General features: G+C 36.1%; 2 protein-coding genes and 1 pseudogene across 7 annotated transcripts; 1 reads left to right on the top strand and 2 right to left on the bottom strand.

Annotated features, from left to right (window-relative positions):
* Positions 1–209: 209 nt before the first annotated feature.
* Positions 210–6,164, bottom strand: LOC137740848 (uncharacterized). Of its 3 annotated transcripts, none has more exons than XM_068480653.2 (14): positions 5,838–6,164; positions 4,862–4,993; positions 4,601–4,734; positions 4,252–4,290; positions 4,023–4,115; positions 3,813–3,929; positions 3,263–3,358; positions 2,862–2,975; positions 2,576–2,629; positions 2,296–2,343; positions 1,544–1,694; positions 1,012–1,177; positions 757–826; positions 210–665 (listed from the first exon to the last, which is right to left on the bottom strand). In XM_068480653.2, the coding sequence occupies exons 2-14, from the start codon at positions 4,941–4,943 to the stop codon at positions 408–410; spliced, it is 1,422 nt and encodes a 473-aa protein (XP_068336754.2). In that variant the 5' UTR covers positions 4,944–4,993; positions 5,838–6,164; the 3' UTR covers positions 210–407. The 3 variants fall into 3 exon arrangements, with proteins under 3 accessions (XP_068336754.2, XP_068336755.2, XP_068336756.2); XM_068480654.2 differs by having other exon boundaries at positions 4,889–4,993; positions 5,838–6,041; XM_068480655.2 differs by lacking the exon at positions 4,862–4,993 and having other exon boundaries at positions 5,838–6,041.
* Positions 6,165–9,442: 3,278 nt separating this feature from the next.
* Positions 9,443–15,672, top strand: BBX10 (B-box type zinc finger protein with CCT domain-containing protein). Of its 4 annotated transcripts, XM_088699559.1 has the most exons (6): positions 9,443–9,703; positions 10,680–10,701; positions 10,945–11,841; positions 12,572–12,802; positions 13,464–13,801; positions 13,902–15,672. In XM_088699559.1, the coding sequence occupies exons 3-6, from the start codon at positions 11,161–11,163 to the stop codon at positions 14,026–14,028; spliced, it is 1,377 nt and encodes a 458-aa protein (XP_088555685.1). In that variant the 5' UTR covers positions 9,443–9,703; positions 10,680–10,701; positions 10,945–11,160; the 3' UTR covers positions 14,029–15,672. The 4 variants fall into 4 exon arrangements, with proteins under 4 accessions (XP_088555685.1, XP_088555684.1, XP_088555686.1 ...); XM_088699558.1 differs by lacking the exon at positions 10,680–10,701 and having other exon boundaries at positions 9,455–9,703; XM_088699560.1 differs by lacking the exon at positions 9,443–9,703 and having other exon boundaries at positions 10,351–10,701; positions 12,605–12,802.
* A 3,338-nt stretch (positions 15,673–19,010) lies between these two features.
* Positions 19,011–19,673, bottom strand: LOC148694113 (putative MO25-like protein At5g47540 pseudogene; annotated as a pseudogene).
* Positions 19,674–19,689: the final 16 nt, after the last annotated feature.

Raw genomic sequence — 19,689 nt, 5'->3', positions numbered from 1 at the left:
GCAGCACCATTGCTGTTGGTTCAAAATTTCATACATTCAGATATCGACGAGGAGTCAAAGGACGTGAGCAAAGCGTAGCCACATTGATTGGATCCGATGTGCTTTCTCAGTACACCAAAAGTTCGAATCCTTATCCCTAAGCTGAGTTAGTTTAAAGTAGAAAATCGCTTGTACAAAAATATCAAAGAGGAAGCATTATATGAATGTCGTTTCACAAAATGAGGTGCCGTATATATTCTCTCCTTAATGTTGCAGTGTTGAACAGCCTAATCAATTTATAAACAAGGAACATTTTTCATTTGTTCATGTAAGTTGCAATTGAAGAAACAAAGGGCCCTCTAGGGGCACAAAATTATACAAAACTAGGGACGGCGAGGATTCGGGGAAGGCGATAGTTGGTTAATGGTCTACCCGCTGTGGCCATTAGAGACGAGTAATCTGTCTTCCTCATTTGGATTGTCGGCCATGGAAAGCTGAATGTTTGATTTAGAGCTCATCTTGTTCAACTCGTTTTCTACACGGAAGAAAACCCATTGGAAGCGGCGGAAAATCTCCAAGGCAGTGATTGCGAATACGGTAAGGTAATTGTGGCGGAGATGGGAAGAGAGCTTGTAAGTCCAGGTACAACGCAGAATCAGGTTGCTACCTATCACCCAGAAGTAAACCTGCAACCCAATTCAAATAATGATTTCAAGAGCAATCAATGAATGAGGATTGCTCTAGACACGTTAGCTCTAAGGACGAGTTAAGTGTTACCCATTTCCGTCCATGTACGAGGTTTGACAAGAATTGTTGCTTGCTGAACTTGAAAATCCTAGTGAAACCACTGAGAAAAGGGAAAAAGATATTTAAAGAGCATGACAAAATAGTATTCAGGATGCAGCAAACAATCATCAAACAGCATGGAAAATTAAGTTTCCCATTGTATGGTATGATCATGAGTTCATTCTAAATCTGGTTGCGTGTGGAGTGAATCTGTGGTAATTGTATGAACAAAAACATTTCACATACCTTAAGTCCCAATCTCTAGTCACGTCCCAGTAGAACGAGTACAAAGAGTTCAAAACACCTGAGAGAAGCCAGAGGGGCCGATAAAAAGTCGACCACTTTTCAGGGAAGACATGATATTTGAGGGCTGAAAGAAAAATCACAGGTACTGCAGTAGAATACTTCAAAGCTGAAACCAGAAGCAGATAAAAATTAGTAGTGTAATGAAGCAATAAATCCATCAATAATTCATAACAAACCAGCAGCTATTCAGAAACATAGAAATAGAGATTATAAAGAGAGCAACACAGATATTACAGAGACCATTAAAGATCTTGCCAACCACACTTAAGAGAGCAGGCGCAGAATAAGAATTGCAAGATCACATGCTAAAATTTGCATGCACCACACAGTCAAGATAGCCGGATATTTTTACATTATTTGATGGTCATCTCTAATAGGAAGAAATATGGCCAAACAAATTAAGGAAAGAATTTGAGGCCAATGAGAACCATTGAAGGAAAAACGTGTAAGAAAGATGGCCTAGTATGCGTACCATTTAGAAGGGTTGTTTTCTCCCCAGTATCCTTATATTGTCGAAGGCATTGGAACAAACGAAAAAGGTAAGGCAAAACAAGAACCACAGGGATTGCAACAGAGTGACTTCCACAAACTGAGTCAGCTTCAAACCATGCAATAGTGGCAACCTGCTTTCAAATAAACCTCTTAATAAAATATAGGTGAAGTAGCAACACTTTAGGGACATAGTCAGAGCGTCCACCACAAGATCTCTTGAACAATACAACATAACAATTTAAAATAAATACATAACAAATTATGTGTATTAGCACATGAATCTCCTCATCAGTTTTTTGACATATTACTTTGTGCAACTTCAATTACATATTTGTACTTGAATGTATTTTTTCGTGGCACCATAGTTTTCTCAAAAGCATAGGAAGAAACAAGTAAGCAGTTTGGTTGATGCAATTCCACCATCACTGCCATTTGTTTTAGCAACTTATACTATGGTGTCCTCAGTCGTCACTAAGAGCTTCATGGCAATGACAGAAGATGAAAGATGGATGCTCATTGGCGAATAAAAGAGAGTGCAAGCTATCCAAAAACGTAGTCCATCTCAAATTTTACTATACCCAAAGTTAAAGATGCTCAGCATAGGCAACAAATTTTCTTATGCACCGAAATGCATTTTACAATCTTTTAGAATAACAATCAATTTTTTGGGTGATTAACAAAAAGAGAAAAAGACGTAGAAGAAGAATCACAATTAAAAGGTGAAACGCTAACCTGTCGATGGACCATTCGACATACTGATCGCTCCAAATCTGAAAGCACCTGCATAGGAATGACAAACACAATCGGAATCAAAAGGCATGATGACAATCAGATATCATAGATGCCAAACTATTTCTTGATTCTACACTCCTATTAGGTTAACCACAATAAACTTGCACACACACTACACAACAATCAACAAGTTTAATATCCCTTTTTAATCACAAAAATTGCACTCTAGTACATGCAAAATCACTTGTATAATTGTAAAAGTAAACATCAGGATACATACCTTAGACATGGAGGTCAAAATATCAGCCAGGAAAAAGTCAGAAAATGATATTGCCTGTTTTCACCAAATAAATAACGTAACTGTAATTAATCATAATATAGACAAACAACAAAAATCAATAAATGAGACCAGAATATACATCACTTCTAGGCAACTGAGCATTAACTAAATGGGAGAACCGTACTTTCTAGTGTGTATAGTTCTCCCAATACTTTCGAGTAAGTAGAAAACAAAATCAAACGGATGGGAGAAGGTCCACAGGTAGGTTTGAAAGAAACAAACTTGCCTGTAATGGGAGAACTATACGCCAAAGAGTCCTTAACAAGTAAAAGCGAGATGACAAATAGAAAATGTCAAAAGGGAATATCAAAAGCATTGCAACAGCAGCATATAATAGTACCTGCAGAAGAATGCAATTAAAACTTAGCCCAATTACAAGATACTAACAGATGGAAGATAAAAAATGGACAATAGCATTGTCAGTATGATAAATAATAGTATGTAGACCATAATCTGAACAATCATAAATATATATCTGCACTGTTTATTCTATAAAATGAAATACTTCACTTAGGCTTGGAAGCTTTGGTCATTCAAACTAGTGAACTATGGTTTTTTTTTTTTTATCACAGACAAACGCTATCTCAAATAGGTACTTCAAAATCTATATGGATGCATCTATTACACTGGTTGTGATGCAGCAAGTGACACTTCTCCATGCGAATAGAGATAAAGATAAGCTGTCATGCTTGTCGGCACAACAATTGTCATCCATGTCGCACACTGCAAAACGCATACTGAATGGTAAGAGTGAATCAATGAAACGGGAAAGTAAAGAGAATTAAAAAAAATTCAATGTCAGATATGTCAAAAGTAATTAACCAACAGCATTCCATAAAGAAAACATGCTACCTCCTATTAACAGGAACAGCTAAGATGAAATAGGCCCTCACACCATTACTTTTCTCCAATATATATATAGAGAGAGAGAGAGAGTATAGACTTCAAACTTTTAAATTAAGAAAAGTTCTAAAAAAATGCCATTAAACAGTCAAAGCAGATGAAAATTAAAATTCTGTATATTGTTTCCATAAGGAAAAAAAAATATACATTGCAATTTCCAAGGTTTATGTTAGTGCAGCACAACCTTTAAAGTTCCACATGAAAACAGAAACAGAAAATAACTCCGTAACAATTAGGCTAATAGTTCAAGATGACCGAGTTGTTGCACTGGTACCTTCCATATTTCTCTGTGGGTCAAATGATTTTGATCAAGATCAAAAATTTTGGCATAGTTTACATTGCCCTGAGCAAAAACCCAAAGATTGACTCCCCAAAACCAAACCATCATAGTCTGCACATGTCAAAAACAGACGAAAATGTTTCAATAGAAGGATAAAGAATGTTGAAGTATGATAGGATAATCAATTCTGATAAGAAAACTAACCACAAGAAGTAGAGGATTATAATACAAAAATGCCTCATATAGAAATAAATCTCTCAGATCCGCACTCATCCTCATGACAGAATCCCATCCAACCTGTAAATTTGCAGTTAGTTTGGTAACAACATCCTTGCAGCACAAAACTAACGTATTTTTGGTTCTTGATAATTTTTTTGGTAATAAAATCAGAACCCTATCACCAGCAGTAAAAATAGAATTGTGAAGAACTGACCTTGCAACAAATGAAACCCCAAGCAAAGAACAGTAGGACCTGTACATAAAACCAACTTAGGAAGCCACGAAACTAAAGCCAAGAAATAGAAGATGTAAAGATATATGTCACATGCTATTGAACTGAAACCCAACACAATTGTAAAGCAGAGAAGAAATGATCCACTTCTATCCAACTTTGGTGAGCCAGGCCATCCATTTCAGAATTTTTCAATACAATAAATAATGAAAAATAAATTGAAATTCCCTCCTTCTACCAAGTTGAGAATTTTACAATTATTCAGCAAAACTACGCAGAAAATAACTGGAAACGTAATTCAGAAAGACTAAGAATATTATCATAACGAAACCTTAAATCTCCATAACATAGCTGGAGATGGCATTATTGCAGCAGTACTCCTTGGTATGCTTCCACCCTTCATATCGTTTCCCTCTATCAGACGCAAGAAGCCCTCCTCTGCACCATTTTCAAGCTCACTTGTACCTGAAAGATTTTTTACTATAACTATAAAGCCGTGACAAGAGAAGAAAACAAAAAGCCCCCCATGGTAGATATATCTACCCAGTATCAATTACAACTCATAAGTCATAACTCAAACACTTAATTGTACCCAGATCAGAGACAACAGGTCTGCTACCCGACTTTCTTAAGTGAGGACTATTGGAAGGCACTGTTGCAACACCTCCAAACATAGATAAAACTAGCAACTACGAAATTTTCCTCCGCTAAGCCAGCCAAGAAACTGCAGCAAATGAAATCACAGAGAAATTTAAAATTTCATTATAAAGTGACCAAAAGAATTCGGAAAACCATTGTCTTAGAGTTTGGGAAGGTGGGATATCAAGCATAACATCTTTCTAACTAATGATTCATAGATGCAATAACTTCATTCTAAGATCCCGGACGCAGTCTAAACTGCATAGCTCTAAATGTACAGTAACTAATTCAGCTGAACAAAAATCAAAATTCAAAGCCATGCATTGATAACCACGAGCTGGTGGCCGAGTGGTAAAGGACGGATTACGAGGCTTCCTTAAAACTAAAAGCTAGAGGCCTCGGTAAACCCGAGGCCTGTGTGGAAGCCAAACTTGTGGCCAGAGGGAGACTGAAATATCTCTGTAAGTCTTCCCGGCCCCAAAAATGGATGGATAACCGTGGGTTGTCACCGGTTGTTCCCTTTTGGAAAAAAAAAACGACCAGCATTGATGGGCAACTAAAAATCCTATCTTTATGAATAACAAGCACCAAATTCACCATTTAATTAGATGCTAAAAAAACTTATACCAATCCCATTTCGTTAACCAACTAAACAATCAGAATTACGCAAACCACCTTATAAAAAACTAAAGCACTTGATGAATACAGCTTCTGACAACCCAAATCCAAATTCCCTCAAAAATTCAAAAAACTCAGATGAACCAATTGATACCCAATTTCAAAAATTCAAGAGAAAGCAATGCAAAACACGCAGAAAACGCCAGAACGAGCAAACGCAGAGAGGTGGGATTGAAACAGTTGAACAGGAATCAGATCCAAACGGAGATTAGAGAGGGAGAAAAAAATGGCTTTGAATAAATAAACGTTACCTTGCAATGCGAACCTTTAACGGGTTCGCTGGATCTCGAACCTGATCTGGTACAAAAGGTTGATGGGGTTTGAGTGAGGACCAAGCAGGAGGAGGAAGACGTAAAATGGCAATTAGAAATTAGAAGAGGACCTATTTTGAAATTTTAATAACTCAAGGGGAGTTTAGGGATTTAAATTGTTGTTTAAGGCATATTTGGTATCGCAATAAAAAACGTGTTTATTGGTCCATTTTATTTGAGACGAAGAAAATAAGAAGCATCAAATTGGAAAGAGATGCCTTTCCTCGTCACCTTCTTCTTGAAATCAAATATCTTGCAAAATTTTTGCGTGTAGTCTCTTTGTGACATTTATTATTGATTAATGTATTTTAATAAATTTAACCCTCATTCTTCTTAAAAATATGTATTTACCGATCGCCTTCTAGTTTTATTTATTTCATTATTTATCGGCACCACATTCTTCATCTAGTGTTACTTTATTTCATTTGTAAGCAATAAGTAGATTTTAGACTCCACTGTCATAAGTGATTACTTTGATATCAATTAATATTGACCTAATTTTTGGTTCCCCTTCCCTCCACCCTATGACTAGCATCAAAAAAGTAAAATCCTTCTCTCACTTTGTTGGCATAAAATCCTTGGTGAAGAAGTAAACGTAATAAATATACCAGATTACAAACAATTAACAAGACAAGCCCAAAAATGCCGAAAACTGGAGACTACTAGATGCAGTCAACACGCCAAAACAGCGAAGTATTTTATTTTTTTCGGGCAACACAACCCAAGACGATCAATTGATCAATTGATTAAATGGGTGGTATAACATAAGCACGACACACAATTAATTTGAGAGAAAATTTCTTTTTGTGAGAGAATTATTTTACCACCAATTGGTACTTAGTCTAATGGTTTCACACTTAGTTGAAAAAACGTCTACTGCACATATTCATCTGTTGTAATGGTTTTTTTTTTTAATAATCAGCTAGTGATTTTGGCATGGGAGTTCAACTTTCCGAGAATCGTGATGAGTTCGATATATGTAATCAAGCACAGACTCAACCTTGATCAAGTGTGTTGTAGCTCATCTGAAGTTTGAGAAAACCAAGGTTTATAATTATATGTATCGTCAAGTCATCCCAACAATGTAAGCATCATTCCTAAGCCAGTCCAGTCTTCACGCTCACAACATAAACTTTTTCTTCATTTTAATTTTTTTTTTTTTTTTTTTTTTTGGCTTGAATTTTTCTTCTTTTTAATTCTTCATCGCTGGAATTATTCTTTGAATATAATTTTTCAATCTGTTTCTTTATAATTTAGGGATTTAAGGGTTTATGAATCTTTGACGTTACAGTCCTGTGTGGTGCAAAATATATGTGAAGAAGATTTGCTTCGATTGGTTGTGCTTTGATATTAATGACAAGGATTGGGTAGGGTTTAGGTTTTTAAGTCTAATTTCAATCACGCACGTAAGGTGTTATTAAGGTTTTTCAGATCGCTTCATTGATACAAGTAGCACAGCTTACGACTATGCAGGGTGCAGCAACCCAAAACTGCATGCATTACATGCACTAAGCGTTACAGAATTAATTAGTGTAACAAAGTGCAAAGCACTAAATATTGAACAATAAACAAACAAGTAACCTACATCCGTTCAACTTCATAACGTGAGACAGAATTGAATTACTCGATTAATTACTTATACGAAAAGCGATTACCGATCGAATTTCCATGGTATACGTAGCTATATAAGTTGACTCCACATGTCCACATGATTCCCACCACTCTACCCCAATAAGCAAGCAAGCAACAATGTGGAAGTTGTTGACAATTTTGGTTGTGGTTCTTCTGGCTGCTGTAGCAGCTCGTGCTGAGGAGGCTCACTTTGGGCCTTGTGTCATCGGCAGAGACTCACCATGCAACAGGAAGCAATGGGGGAGGCGGGGAGGAAGGGATTATAACTTCGGTGTTCCAGCACGCACGGTTAACTCCGATCAATCAGCAGCCAGCCCCGACAAGCTCAGTTATGATGATTTTGTTGATACTTATTATCATATTCCAGAATCAGAGCCACCATCCTACCTATGATCAACAACTTCTGAAAACATAAATACATTTTCATTTTCTTACATTTTTTCTTGGTCAAGGTCTTGATTAACTTTTTTCTTAAATTTATAGTGAGTGTGGTCATGAATAAAGAAGAAGATGAATTTGTTGAATGTGGTCGAATAAAGAAGAAGATGAATTTGTTAAAGTTCCATGTATGGTGGTGCCTATGGTAGGAAGGTTTTATTTGTGATATGTAATATTATCATTATAAACTGATATTTATACGAATTTCATGTTATTTACAAAAGGAATAACGTTCTTTATAGGGGTCTCTTCTTTATATAGATTATTTAGGGAGCACCTTGTTTATCATATTTTTCTAATTGAGGAAAACAACTTACATAATATTGGTAAATTGCCACATAGCGTCTCATGCAATAAAACAAGAACATTTGGACAAAAGTTTCAAACGTCTTTATCTCTTTGGCACAGAGCATCACTGTGATAATATATTCGTACCATGTAAATCCATCTACTAATAAAAGTGCATGTATATGTGAGATCCAAGCGAATTAGAGTGGTGATTTGGAACCTCACAACTATACCCAAAACACAATTCATCGTTATTGTAAGATCTCGCACAAGAACAAATCCATGAGGGTGTGGTTCAAAGCGGACAATTCTTACTATGTAGACTGAGATGTGACAATTTGGTATCAGAGCCGCTTCCCGGCCGGAAGTGTGCCGACTAGGACGTCGGGCCCTGAGATGTGACAATTTGGTATCAGAGCCACTCCCCCGCCGGAAGTGTGCCGACTAGGACGTCGGGCCCCTAAGGAGGGTGGATTGTAAGATCCCACATCGTTCGGGGGAGAGGAGGTGATGTGTCTTATATGTACATGTATGTACATGCCTAGGAAGGTGGGCATGTATATATAAGGCACATCACCTCCTTTCCCTCGGGCAATGTGGGATCTTACAGTTTCCATTGCATTTCCATTGCATCTCTGGATCTCTCCTACGTATGAGATGATAAATACCAAATAAAATGTTCAGTGATTACCAAAACAAAAATAAAAAAATAAACAATGATTTTTTCTTTTTTTGTGAAAATAAAATGATCTATAAAATGCACAAAAACGCCTAAAGATATGCCCCTAAAATCTCAATGAGCCAAGACCACAAATAGTGAAATTAACATATAAGATTTCACAAAGAGAGTTTGATTCCAGGAGACTCCAACACATGTCACTGCCATATCCACAACCTTATACATTAGAATATTCAAAATGTTTTTCTTTTGAAACAAGAATATTCATATAAACTTAAATGTCCCAGTTTCACATAATTGTTCATCAATGTTATTTGTTCTTAATATAATTATGTTTTTTTTTTTTCAGTGAGTATTCTGTTTTATCTAATATTAATACAACTAAAGCTGCGGGGAGCCTCACAAGTTCCAACCAACCCAATCGCAAAATTTGATTTACTAATTAATTACTCTACTTACCTAATTAGAGTAACCCTAGGCCTCAATCTGGATACACAAAAGCACAACTGGTGTTTCCAATAGCTAAGAATAGGCCTTACAGTAAGGTCTTTTTGGCTTCGATACTTAATCTCTCACCTGGAAGCAACAGAAAGCAGCAGAGTTATGAACAACGAAATCGAGAGCAGTAGTGATCGAAGCTTCAACCAAGCTGTCGTCAACATTAAGGTTTACAGAGGACTCGCCAAAAGGTTCGACCCAAAGTGGAGCAAGAGCTTCTTGGGTCCTAAGGTCAATTGTTGAGATTAATTGGCAGAAACCAAATAAATGGGTGGGTGTTCATTCTCCTTATTAACTGTGCTTCTCACTTTAATTTGTTTATTTCAAGGATTATGAATTTTGTACTTTTCAGTTATGGAGTAAATAATGATTAACATATTGATTTGAAGAAACATCAATTTTGGATCGGATTTCATGCGGCCATCAAATAAAACTTCGAGATTTTACATTTGCCATCTCATTGAAGATACTTTCAGAGTCTGTTTGATTATGGTGGTTGTTTGTGTTTTCCGATCAGAACCTTCTGGTGGACGGAGCCACGGTTGTGGATGTTCGCCCCATGGTTGATCAGTAACCTGTGGCCTTTAGCACAGTACCTGAATTTTTCACACTGTGGCGAACCAATCTATGGCCTTTGGTGGGGTGTTTTTTTAAGGAATGATCATTTGCTTGATATACACTTCAGCTTTCGTTTTTAGCCCGATGAATTCGCAATTTTGTATTTCAAAAATTGTTTATTTGTTTCTTTAAATTTTTTTTTTTTGGTTGAAGTTAAAAAGATGGATAGATTGAGAGAATAAACCTGCCTAAGATTGGACTCTCCATGTTAATAACTTCTCAACTCATAAAAGGTCTCTCCTAAATCCCCACTTCACATCTGTGATCTTTGTATTCGGCGCTTCGCTCACTTGTAGATCAGCTTGTGATTGAATTTCTACACTGACCCACACCTCCTTTTTCCGCTTATTTATCCCCTTTGCCAGGCCCACATATTGCCACGTCTCAAACACCCAGAAACCCTAGGACCAGCTTGAATATATACAAACCCTAAAAGAACCCTAGAGACAAGCTGCGTCAATGTCAAGGTTTTGAGTTCTTATTGCTACTGCTACTGCTACCTTCTCACCGTCACTTCTTGTTTTCAATAAAAAAATTCATTTTCATAATCAACAAATTTTGGTTTTGATGCGCATACCGATGGACTGCATGTTTGATCCTGGCTGATTTTGTTTTGATGGTTTCGGCAGGAATTCGCTCCATTTCCGGCCGGTGAGCGCTTATTGCAATCGGATCTAATTAGTTTGTTCCAGTTATGAAATTAAAAAAATAAAAAACATAAACTAATATGTTTTACATAATTTTTTCGAAGTGAAATTAAAATTTATTATAACTATAACCACTACCGTTGTTTTGGAGCATAGTTAGGTCACTGGTTAGATATTTGTATTTCTTGATCTGTGAGTGTTGTGTTGCTGATATGTTTTTGTTTTTTGTTGTTTGAAAATGATGAAGGATAAGAGAAAGCCTTATTGTGGTTGGAGCCTAAAACCATAAACGCTACGGAATCCCGCCATGATCTATGATTTCCAGTCATAGATCGTAGCTAGGAGGAATAAGCAATAACAGTAAGAAGGGTAGTATTAGTAGGTTAATTAGAGAAGACGAAAGCTATTTATCTTCACATTTATATTCAGTTCACATATATTTATCTCCACCAAAACCAAAACAATGGAGCCTCTATGTGAGTTTTGTGGGATGGCAATGGCAGTTGTCTACTGTAAATCAGATATGGCTCGCCTTTGCTTGTACTGTGATGGATGCGTGCACTCAGCTAACGCTTTGTCACGCCGGCACCCTCGTTTCCTTCTATGCGACAAGTGCAATGCTCAACCTGCTATCATCCGATGTATGGATGAGAAGACGTCCTTATGTCAGAGCTGTGATCACTGGAGTCATAACAATACTAGCATTAATGGAATTACTACTGCTTCAGCAGGAGGTGGGATGGGGGGACATAGGACACATGCATTGACTTGTTACACGGGTTGCCCTAGTTTGTCTGAGTTTTCGAGAATTTGGTCGGTTCTTGAAGGATCTTCTTCAGGTGGTAATTTTGAAAGTAGTAACTGGGATCAGTCACTTGGATCAGCTGTAGTGGCAACAAACCAGGATCAGACTAATTACATTAGTAATAATGGTTTGGAAGGTAGAGATAATAATGACAGATCATTTGGGGTGGTTGTCACTGCTGGCACGTTGAATGGAGGATCATCATTAGATCAGTCTTGTGGCCGCAAGTTTGATACTTGGATAGCCAGTAGTTCAACTTTGATTCCATCGAATCCGAATTGCACTCCTCACGGTAAAGATCAAACACCTTTCTTGCCTCAGGAGTCTAGCCTGCCAAAGGTAATTTTCTGTACTAGCTAGTTATGGTATTTTAATGCAACTACATCTTTAATACAACTATAAATTAACATATTTTTGGTATCCTTCTTAAGACGGTTTGGATGATTGGATCGTATTAAGAATTAGACAGTTTCACAATCCCATATTGAATGTGATTCAATAATCTGAATCACCTATTTGTTAAGTCCCCGTTCAAGGATCATTCTTACAAGAAGTCAATTAAATCAGAAACCATTTAGTCATCCAATTATGACCAAATAAATTGACGAACATAGTGTTTCCAATAAAAACAAAAATGTTCATATTGATAATCAAATGGTCAAGCGATATTTCGATTTTTATTGATTCTTTGCAAGGATGATTCTTATATGAGGATCTCAAATTGGACGATTCTGATTATTGAAGCGCATTGCAGTGTGACCTCAACCGTGCAATGTGATTATTTATGTATTTTATTTTTTTTATAAAAAGGGATCCTCTTAAGAAGGGATTAGATACACAAGGGTTTGGGAAATGAGTAACAATGCAAGTCAATTTGGTGGCAGTAAGAACTTTAGGAGGGCCTCAAAAGGACAATAATGAAAGCTGCAAAAACCATATAGAGGCACTTTTAAAATAGTTTTCTTCATCTTTATGTGCTATTTAATAAACCCCTTATAAGTGATTTGTTTGGGTTTTGCTTGTTTAAGCTTGATTAATGCATATTGCTATACCACTTCATGTGCTTCAGGGTTGTACCAATTTTAAAGATCTTGCAATTCAGGATAGCAATGTTCTATGTGATGGCCTCAACGTTGATGATGTTCCATTGACCTTTGAAAATCCTGATGGGATATTCTGTCCACAAGTTCCTTCTCGATACCAGTTTGAGGATAGACTCGATAGAGAAATGGATTGCCTGTTAATGGAGAAAAGCTTATCAGTCACTGAATCTAATGGTCCTAATGAGAATGCTGCACAGGTGCTTGTATATTCCAATTTAATTTCATCTTTTCTCATGAAATCATCTTTCTTTTATTATATGATGCCTCTGGTTTGAGATATGAAATTAATGATAATGATTAGTTAACGGAAATTGGTCAAGATGATCGTTTTTGAACCCTTAATTGCTGAAATGGTCAATTCTCAATAAAAGTCGTCACTAGCAATGTTATCAATATTTGATCAATATGTTGTTAATATTTGATTTTGATCAGTTCAACAGTTGAGATTTGATTCCAAATATTAATAGCCAACTTTACAGTAATCAATGATATCTGAGGAATGAAATGATTCTGTTGGCACAGGATATATAGTTCATTTCGTGGTCCATTTTTACACATTACTTGGTGCAGCTCTGATTTGGTAGGTTAAAAACATGTGACTATTAGGAACTGCTAGTTACCATATTAACAAAAAAATTTATATTTTTTAGGATAAGACGGCAAGAAATAAATATTTTTCTATGCTTTGAAGTTCAAGGAGTGATTCTAGTATGAGCTAACAATTTCATAAAAATGACTGAAAAGAAGAAGGAAAAAAATGACTGAAAAAGAAGAATTATTTTCCTTTCGTTGCAAATCCGGTTGCATTCTGACTTGACCAGATTTATTCACAATGCGCATGACTATTGTTTTCCTTAGGCATCATCATCAGGACAACAAGAACGTGCAGCATTTCAATCCTCTTGTGGATCAGATACTGTTATGCCAGGCATGAATGGTAGTGCAAACTGCTTACTCATGAATCCTACTTGCAGCAGAAGCATCAACCTTGGATTTCCTACCGTGCAACAAGTTCATCCGAGCATGTCACTTACACTGCCCAGCATCAGCAGGGAAAGCAATCCTGATTACCAAGATTGTGAATTGTCAACAGTCTTTCTAACCGGAGAGCCTTGGGAGTCAACTTTGGAGGCTAGCAGTCCACAAGCAAGGGACAAAGCTAAGATGAGATACAAGGAGAAAAAGAAAACTCGCACGTACGTGTCTAACCTATGTATATTAGAATGGCATTTGCACTATTTAAGGCATACTTGCTTTACATTTACTTAAGAGTTTTTCGTGTTTTTGATGTGTTAGGTTTGGTAAACAAATAAGATATGCCTCTAGGAAGGCCAGAGCTGATACCAGAAAACGCGTCAAAGGAAGATTTGTTAAAGCTGGTGAAGAATATGATTACGATCCCCTTGTGACAACGAGCTTCTGAGGCATACATCAGCAGAAAAACTCTATGCAAGGGCTTATTGGATAAAATAATCCACCTACATCCGTGCGCGCATCATGTTCCTAGTACTGAGATGACTGTGATTCCATAATCATAGAAAAATAAACCCCACTTTTATTCCTATGAATTTGCTTTGCATAAATATTCTGAACTCAATCATATTTTCAATAATGATTATCCGAGTCACCATTTCTTTAAGTTGCACAAATCATTCATTGGCGTTTCTAAATGAAGCCTTAAGTTCACAACAATTAGGAGCATCTGACAACTTATTGGATCAAATTGGTAACTGACTATATACTATATATTCAGCCAAAGAATTTAGTGAAGAACTCCACAAATTCAACGTCCCTAAAACGTACCTTTGCTACAAACATTCCTAACTACTACTTACATTTTGCTGCAATGGTCTCTGTGATTGTAATTTCTAAACTATTGTGAGACAGTGGTATACTATATCAATTGTGTGTTGGTAATTGGATATCAGGATTGCATACTAAAAACCTCTCATCTAAGCCATATATATCTACAGTTGTTTTTCTTAAATGCAAGGCACCTTACCAAGTAAACTTTTGCACTTTTGAAATAACTGAGCACAGCCTTGCCAGAACAGGCTACTTATTGTGGAGCATGATCATATATAATGTTCAAGAATAATGAGAAGGTAGCAAGGTTTGCAACGAAAAATACTGCTCAAATATGAACTTGTAAGTAACACCGTTCCAATAGCTCTAAACTTTTTCAGTAGCAATTTACGAGAATAGCTTCAAGTAAAACAATCAAATTGAGATACAACTCTTTTGTGTGAAGTATGTTAATCATCTGAAACTGGTTGTTCTTATAACCATTTCTTAATAAAAATCCGCTCCAACTACTAGTTTTAGCAGAATTGGATGATTAATTTAATTAGGATGAATTTGAAAGGATGCTTACGATAATCAATAACTAAGAAGCATTATCTCAGTAATCTTGGTTCTCATGTCATTAAATTGAAGATTACAAATGCATTAATAAGAATTTAAAATTAATGACCTGACTAAAACTTTGGGTTTCCTCCTTTCTTATACCTTTGAACTGTTGCTGGCACAAAAAAAAGGTACTTCACAGTTCCATAAACTCAGGACTCCATCTTCAATACCTCACAGACTATATACATTGGTTCTCTATCAATTAACGATTCAAAAAACACAATCCCACAATAGAATAAAATCATATAAAAAGAAGAATAACTCAAGAATTAAAATGCATATCATAGAAAATTGAAGGCCGGCCTTTTCCGTTTAGCTGACCATGCACTGGTTTCTGTGTACCCGACAAAGAATGGTTGGAAACATCACCTCCACCGCAATCCCAACAACATATCTTCGAGTAAGATTCTGGCATGTTTTACACAACAAACACCTGGCATGCCTTAGGGCTAAGAAATTAGCCCCATGAACCCATCGGTCACATTTCCGGCACAAAAATGCATCATCTGCTAGGCAATACAATGAAGCCCTTGAGTTGCAGAGTTCACAACAGACCAACCTTCTTGAAGGAGTGATAATTGGTGACAGGGATAAGCCACTCTCGTGTACTCCTTTGCACATTTTAGAAGCACAAAAATAATTTTATGTGACAATGGCCAAGAAGTTGGAACCAAAAAAAGCCATTTATAAGATGAATTCTGTCCTGGAATTTCAAGTCTCCAGTGACAACCAAGCATGCGCGACTAGATGACAAATGTATCATTGTTATTCCTTTACTTAACTTCCACACAAAACTTGGTCTATAATTATTTGTAAAATAGGGCTATTAGATTAACCAAGTATACCACTAGTTTTGTCAAAATAAAAACCACTAATTTAGGAAAAGCAAAAGATAAACATGATTAAGCTATACGGATGCTTTATGAGATGACTTGGTGCGACGTTTTGAGCCATAATTTTCTTGGTGGGTGGTTAACCAGTCAATTTGATAACCAAAGAAGAAAGCATTTGTTTATATTTGTATGGCCTAGAATTAAAGCCTTCTTTAAATTCGACCAATATTGTCATAGAGGTTGTATATATGCATGGAGAAAATGTCTTTGTTCATGTATTGTTTATGGTGTTGACACATTAATCCACATGTATGGTTGGAATTGAAACCTCCTCAAAAGGCACTTTCTTGTTAAATATTATGTCCACTTGTTTGATAAACCTTTTAATTCACAAATTAATTGTGTTAAAAAAGGAAGGTGATGGATGCCACCAATATGGGTAATGTTTGGAAAAAAAAATGGTTCGGTGCTTAAAACATATGGAGTTAAAAACATTTTCATGAAGAGTACCAATATATATATCTATATATATATATATATAGAGGGATAGGATTAAGGGACAAACATTTTTACAAATATTCTTACACTTCTTTGTAGCCTTTAGATTTTATAACATCCAAAGGTTCCTATTTATTCATTAAATGACTTAGATACTTATGTGAATTTTAACTAATATTAAAAATAAAAATAAAATTGAAAAAACATAAAGTTTGGAAGAAAATTAAAACTAAAATTAAAAGGGGAAGAAACCCTAGGATCATGGGCATTTTATTCCTTCCATGACATGGTCGCTGCCATTTTCTTTTGTTGCTCAAATTCATGGATGGTAGTCGATGATGACCCTTTGATTCCAACTCCCATGATTACTTTGAAAACAAATAATTACTTTGAAAATCTTAGTTGTAATCGTTAAAAAAAAATAAAATAAAAAAGGATCGAGAGTAGCTAGGGTCATTAAATTAGGTTTTGCAAAAACAAAAAAAAGAATAGTCCTCTTCCTCTTCTGTACCACATGTTTATGGGAAACAACTCAAAACCCTTCAATCTAATTTGACTCCACCCAACCCTCACTATCTCCCCATTAAAATCCCAGTTGTCCTTCTGCTCTGGTAATGCGCCGGTTTCCGATGAGTAGCCAGGGCCTCTGGCCAGATCCAAAATAATAAAGCTTCCCAATCGGCAAAGAAGAAGTTTCATGATTTTTCTATTAGGGTTCAAAGTCTGAATCCAAGTCTTAATCGAAATGGGAATAGGAGAACTAATTTCAGTTAAATTATCTTCCTTTTTTAATTATATTTTTAATTTTTCAGATTTTATGTTTTTTTTTCTAATTTTATTTTATCTTTAATATTAGTTAAAATCCACATAAGCATCTATGTCATTTAATGAATGAATATGGACCTTTGGATGTTTTGTAATCTAAAGGTTAAAAAAAAGTGTAAAAATATTTGTTAAAATGTTTGTCTCTTGATCCTATCCCATATATATATATATATATATATATATATTAACTGTTCACACATAATTGGAAATAATGTGAGTGGTTCAACTAGTTAGGTAGGGAATATAAGCATTTCAGTCAAACAAGAACGGGTTATATTAGCTTCTTTTTTTCTTTTTTTTTTTTTTTTTTTTTTCATATGGCAACAAAACTTTAATTGATAGTAATTCAATTTCTTTTTTCAAAATGAGTTCTAAAACGAGGACTACAACTCAACCGTACAATTTTAACATTGAACCTCACACAGTTGTGTTAAGAAATGCCAAAAGAGAAATACAATTTGTGTTAAGAAATGCCAAAAGAGAGAAACCAAGCATAAAATAGAAACCAAGCCCAAAAAAGAGAGCTACAACCCCAGTCACAAAGGAGGCCCACACAAATTTAGGCCCACCTACCACAAAAGAAACGATGAACAGTAAAACCCTAAGCTCCATGCGCCAAAAACCAGCCACCACTGCTACCTCCGTGAAGGAAGACATCACACCAAACAGAAAAATGCACCCTAACAAAAAACTAGATCTGAGAGTATTACGCACAATCAATCCACCAAGAGCCAAAGCCTCCATAGCCACACCTGCAAGAAAAGTCACCAAAAGTAACAGGAGGAGGGGGAGGGCGAAGGGGGTGTGTAAAACACCCTTGTTCCGACGTGAATCGTTCCACACTTCGCCCAATTTTTCCGGTAAGTCGGATTGACAGTGAGCTTTGAAGGTTAGGCCTTGTGTCAAGATAGAACCCAACACTCCTAGATCTAATTCCTGGTTAAGAGTTGGAAAAGATGAAGGGCCGAAAGAGGGAGGTAGGAGAAAAGGGTGTGATGGGGAGGGAGGAGGGGGATGGCGATAAGCAGCAGTTGGTTGAGGAGCGGGTACAAAACTAAGACAAGAGCTCAGATAGATGAGACATAGCTCATAAAAAAAAACATAGAAACAGAGAAGAAAAGGAAGAGAAGAAGGAAAAGCAGAAGAAAGGAAGAGAGAATGAGGACTGCCACCGACCCAAAAGCCAAAGGCTAGGACCGACAGCTGAGAAGGGTTTTCTTTTGGAGCTTTTTCAAAGAGAAGCGAGGAGGGCAGCCGAGAGACACATGAGAATTGCAGTTGGTTCTAAAGCTGAAGACTGGTTCTAAAGATGAAGACTGATGACATCCTGGAACTGCCCGGTTTGAATTCAAGAACATAAATCTTATTAATAACTTGAGCTTTCTTTGCTTCAAAGTGCTCATCCACTTTCTCATTGGAAACGAAGAAGCTTGCTTCTATTTGTGACAAGAACATTAACAATATCATGAGTCTTATTTTGGTTTGCAACAAATAGCTTGAAGACGTTAAAGGTTTCTAACTTGATTCTCTTCTTTGGATCCCTAAAAAGGTTCATTAAGATTATTATGTTATTCCGAGACCACACTTATTGAATCATTACATCGGAATTTGTACGATTCTGGCGTTTGGTGATATAATTTGGAGCCTCCAACAATTGTGGTACTCTTGGAAAATCTGGATCCAAAGGCACAAAAGAACATAATCAATAATTCATAAATTAATAAAGATCATTCTACTAGAACATAATAAATGTAGAAGGTAAAAAAAAAAAAGAAGTAATTACTATAGCTTGAGCTTTAAGTAATTATATGAGGTTTTCCATTTGCATTGACTTCAATAATCACATTATCAGATCCCTCACTGCCCAAATTTCTAAAAGCCACTCATAGTTTTCAGAAAAGAATTCAAGAGAAGTTGATACGTGCCTCGTCATAAGCTCATTGAAAATAGCTGCAGCATTCAACGATATGTCAAATTTGGAGATTGAATGTAATAAAAAATTTCTTCATGTGGTCTGATTTCAAGACATACTTTGCAATATTCTGACAGCAAATGCATTCCTTTGAAATTGCACCATAAGATAAAGCAATATCACCACTGTGTTCGTAGCCCTTTGTTAGAATATCCATAATATGAATATTCTTCTCCAAAAATACTCTAATGTGACCATACGCAACTAAACATTTTACTTTGGCAAATTTGAAATGACATGAGTCCCCAATCCTGGAAAGACAAACATTGACGAGCCTGAAAGTGTCTCTTGAAAAACACTTCGGTAACTTGTGCACAAAAATTTATTTGGTTCTGAATCATCTCCATATACAACAATTCTTGTCTCTAATATTACTTATGTGAATTCTTCCATCTTTTACTTGCGCTTTTGCTCATGTGTAGCATTGTTTTGATTATTGAAAATCTGAAACTCATGCGTGTACTTTACAAGTTCTATTGGCGTTTTCACCTTTAGCTTGAAAAGACCCTTCATTGTTAATTTTATTGTCATTATAAGAGATTCTTCA

The sequence above is a fragment of the Pyrus communis genome, chromosome 9, assembly GCF_041283825.1.
Source record: "Pyrus communis isolate YQ-2024b chromosome 9, ASM4128382v1, whole genome shotgun sequence".
Lineage (NCBI taxonomy): Eukaryota > Viridiplantae > Streptophyta > Magnoliopsida > Rosales > Rosaceae > Pyrus > Pyrus communis.
Note: the sequence above shows the minus strand (reverse complement) of the source record. Positions and strands in the feature narration are given on the sequence as shown.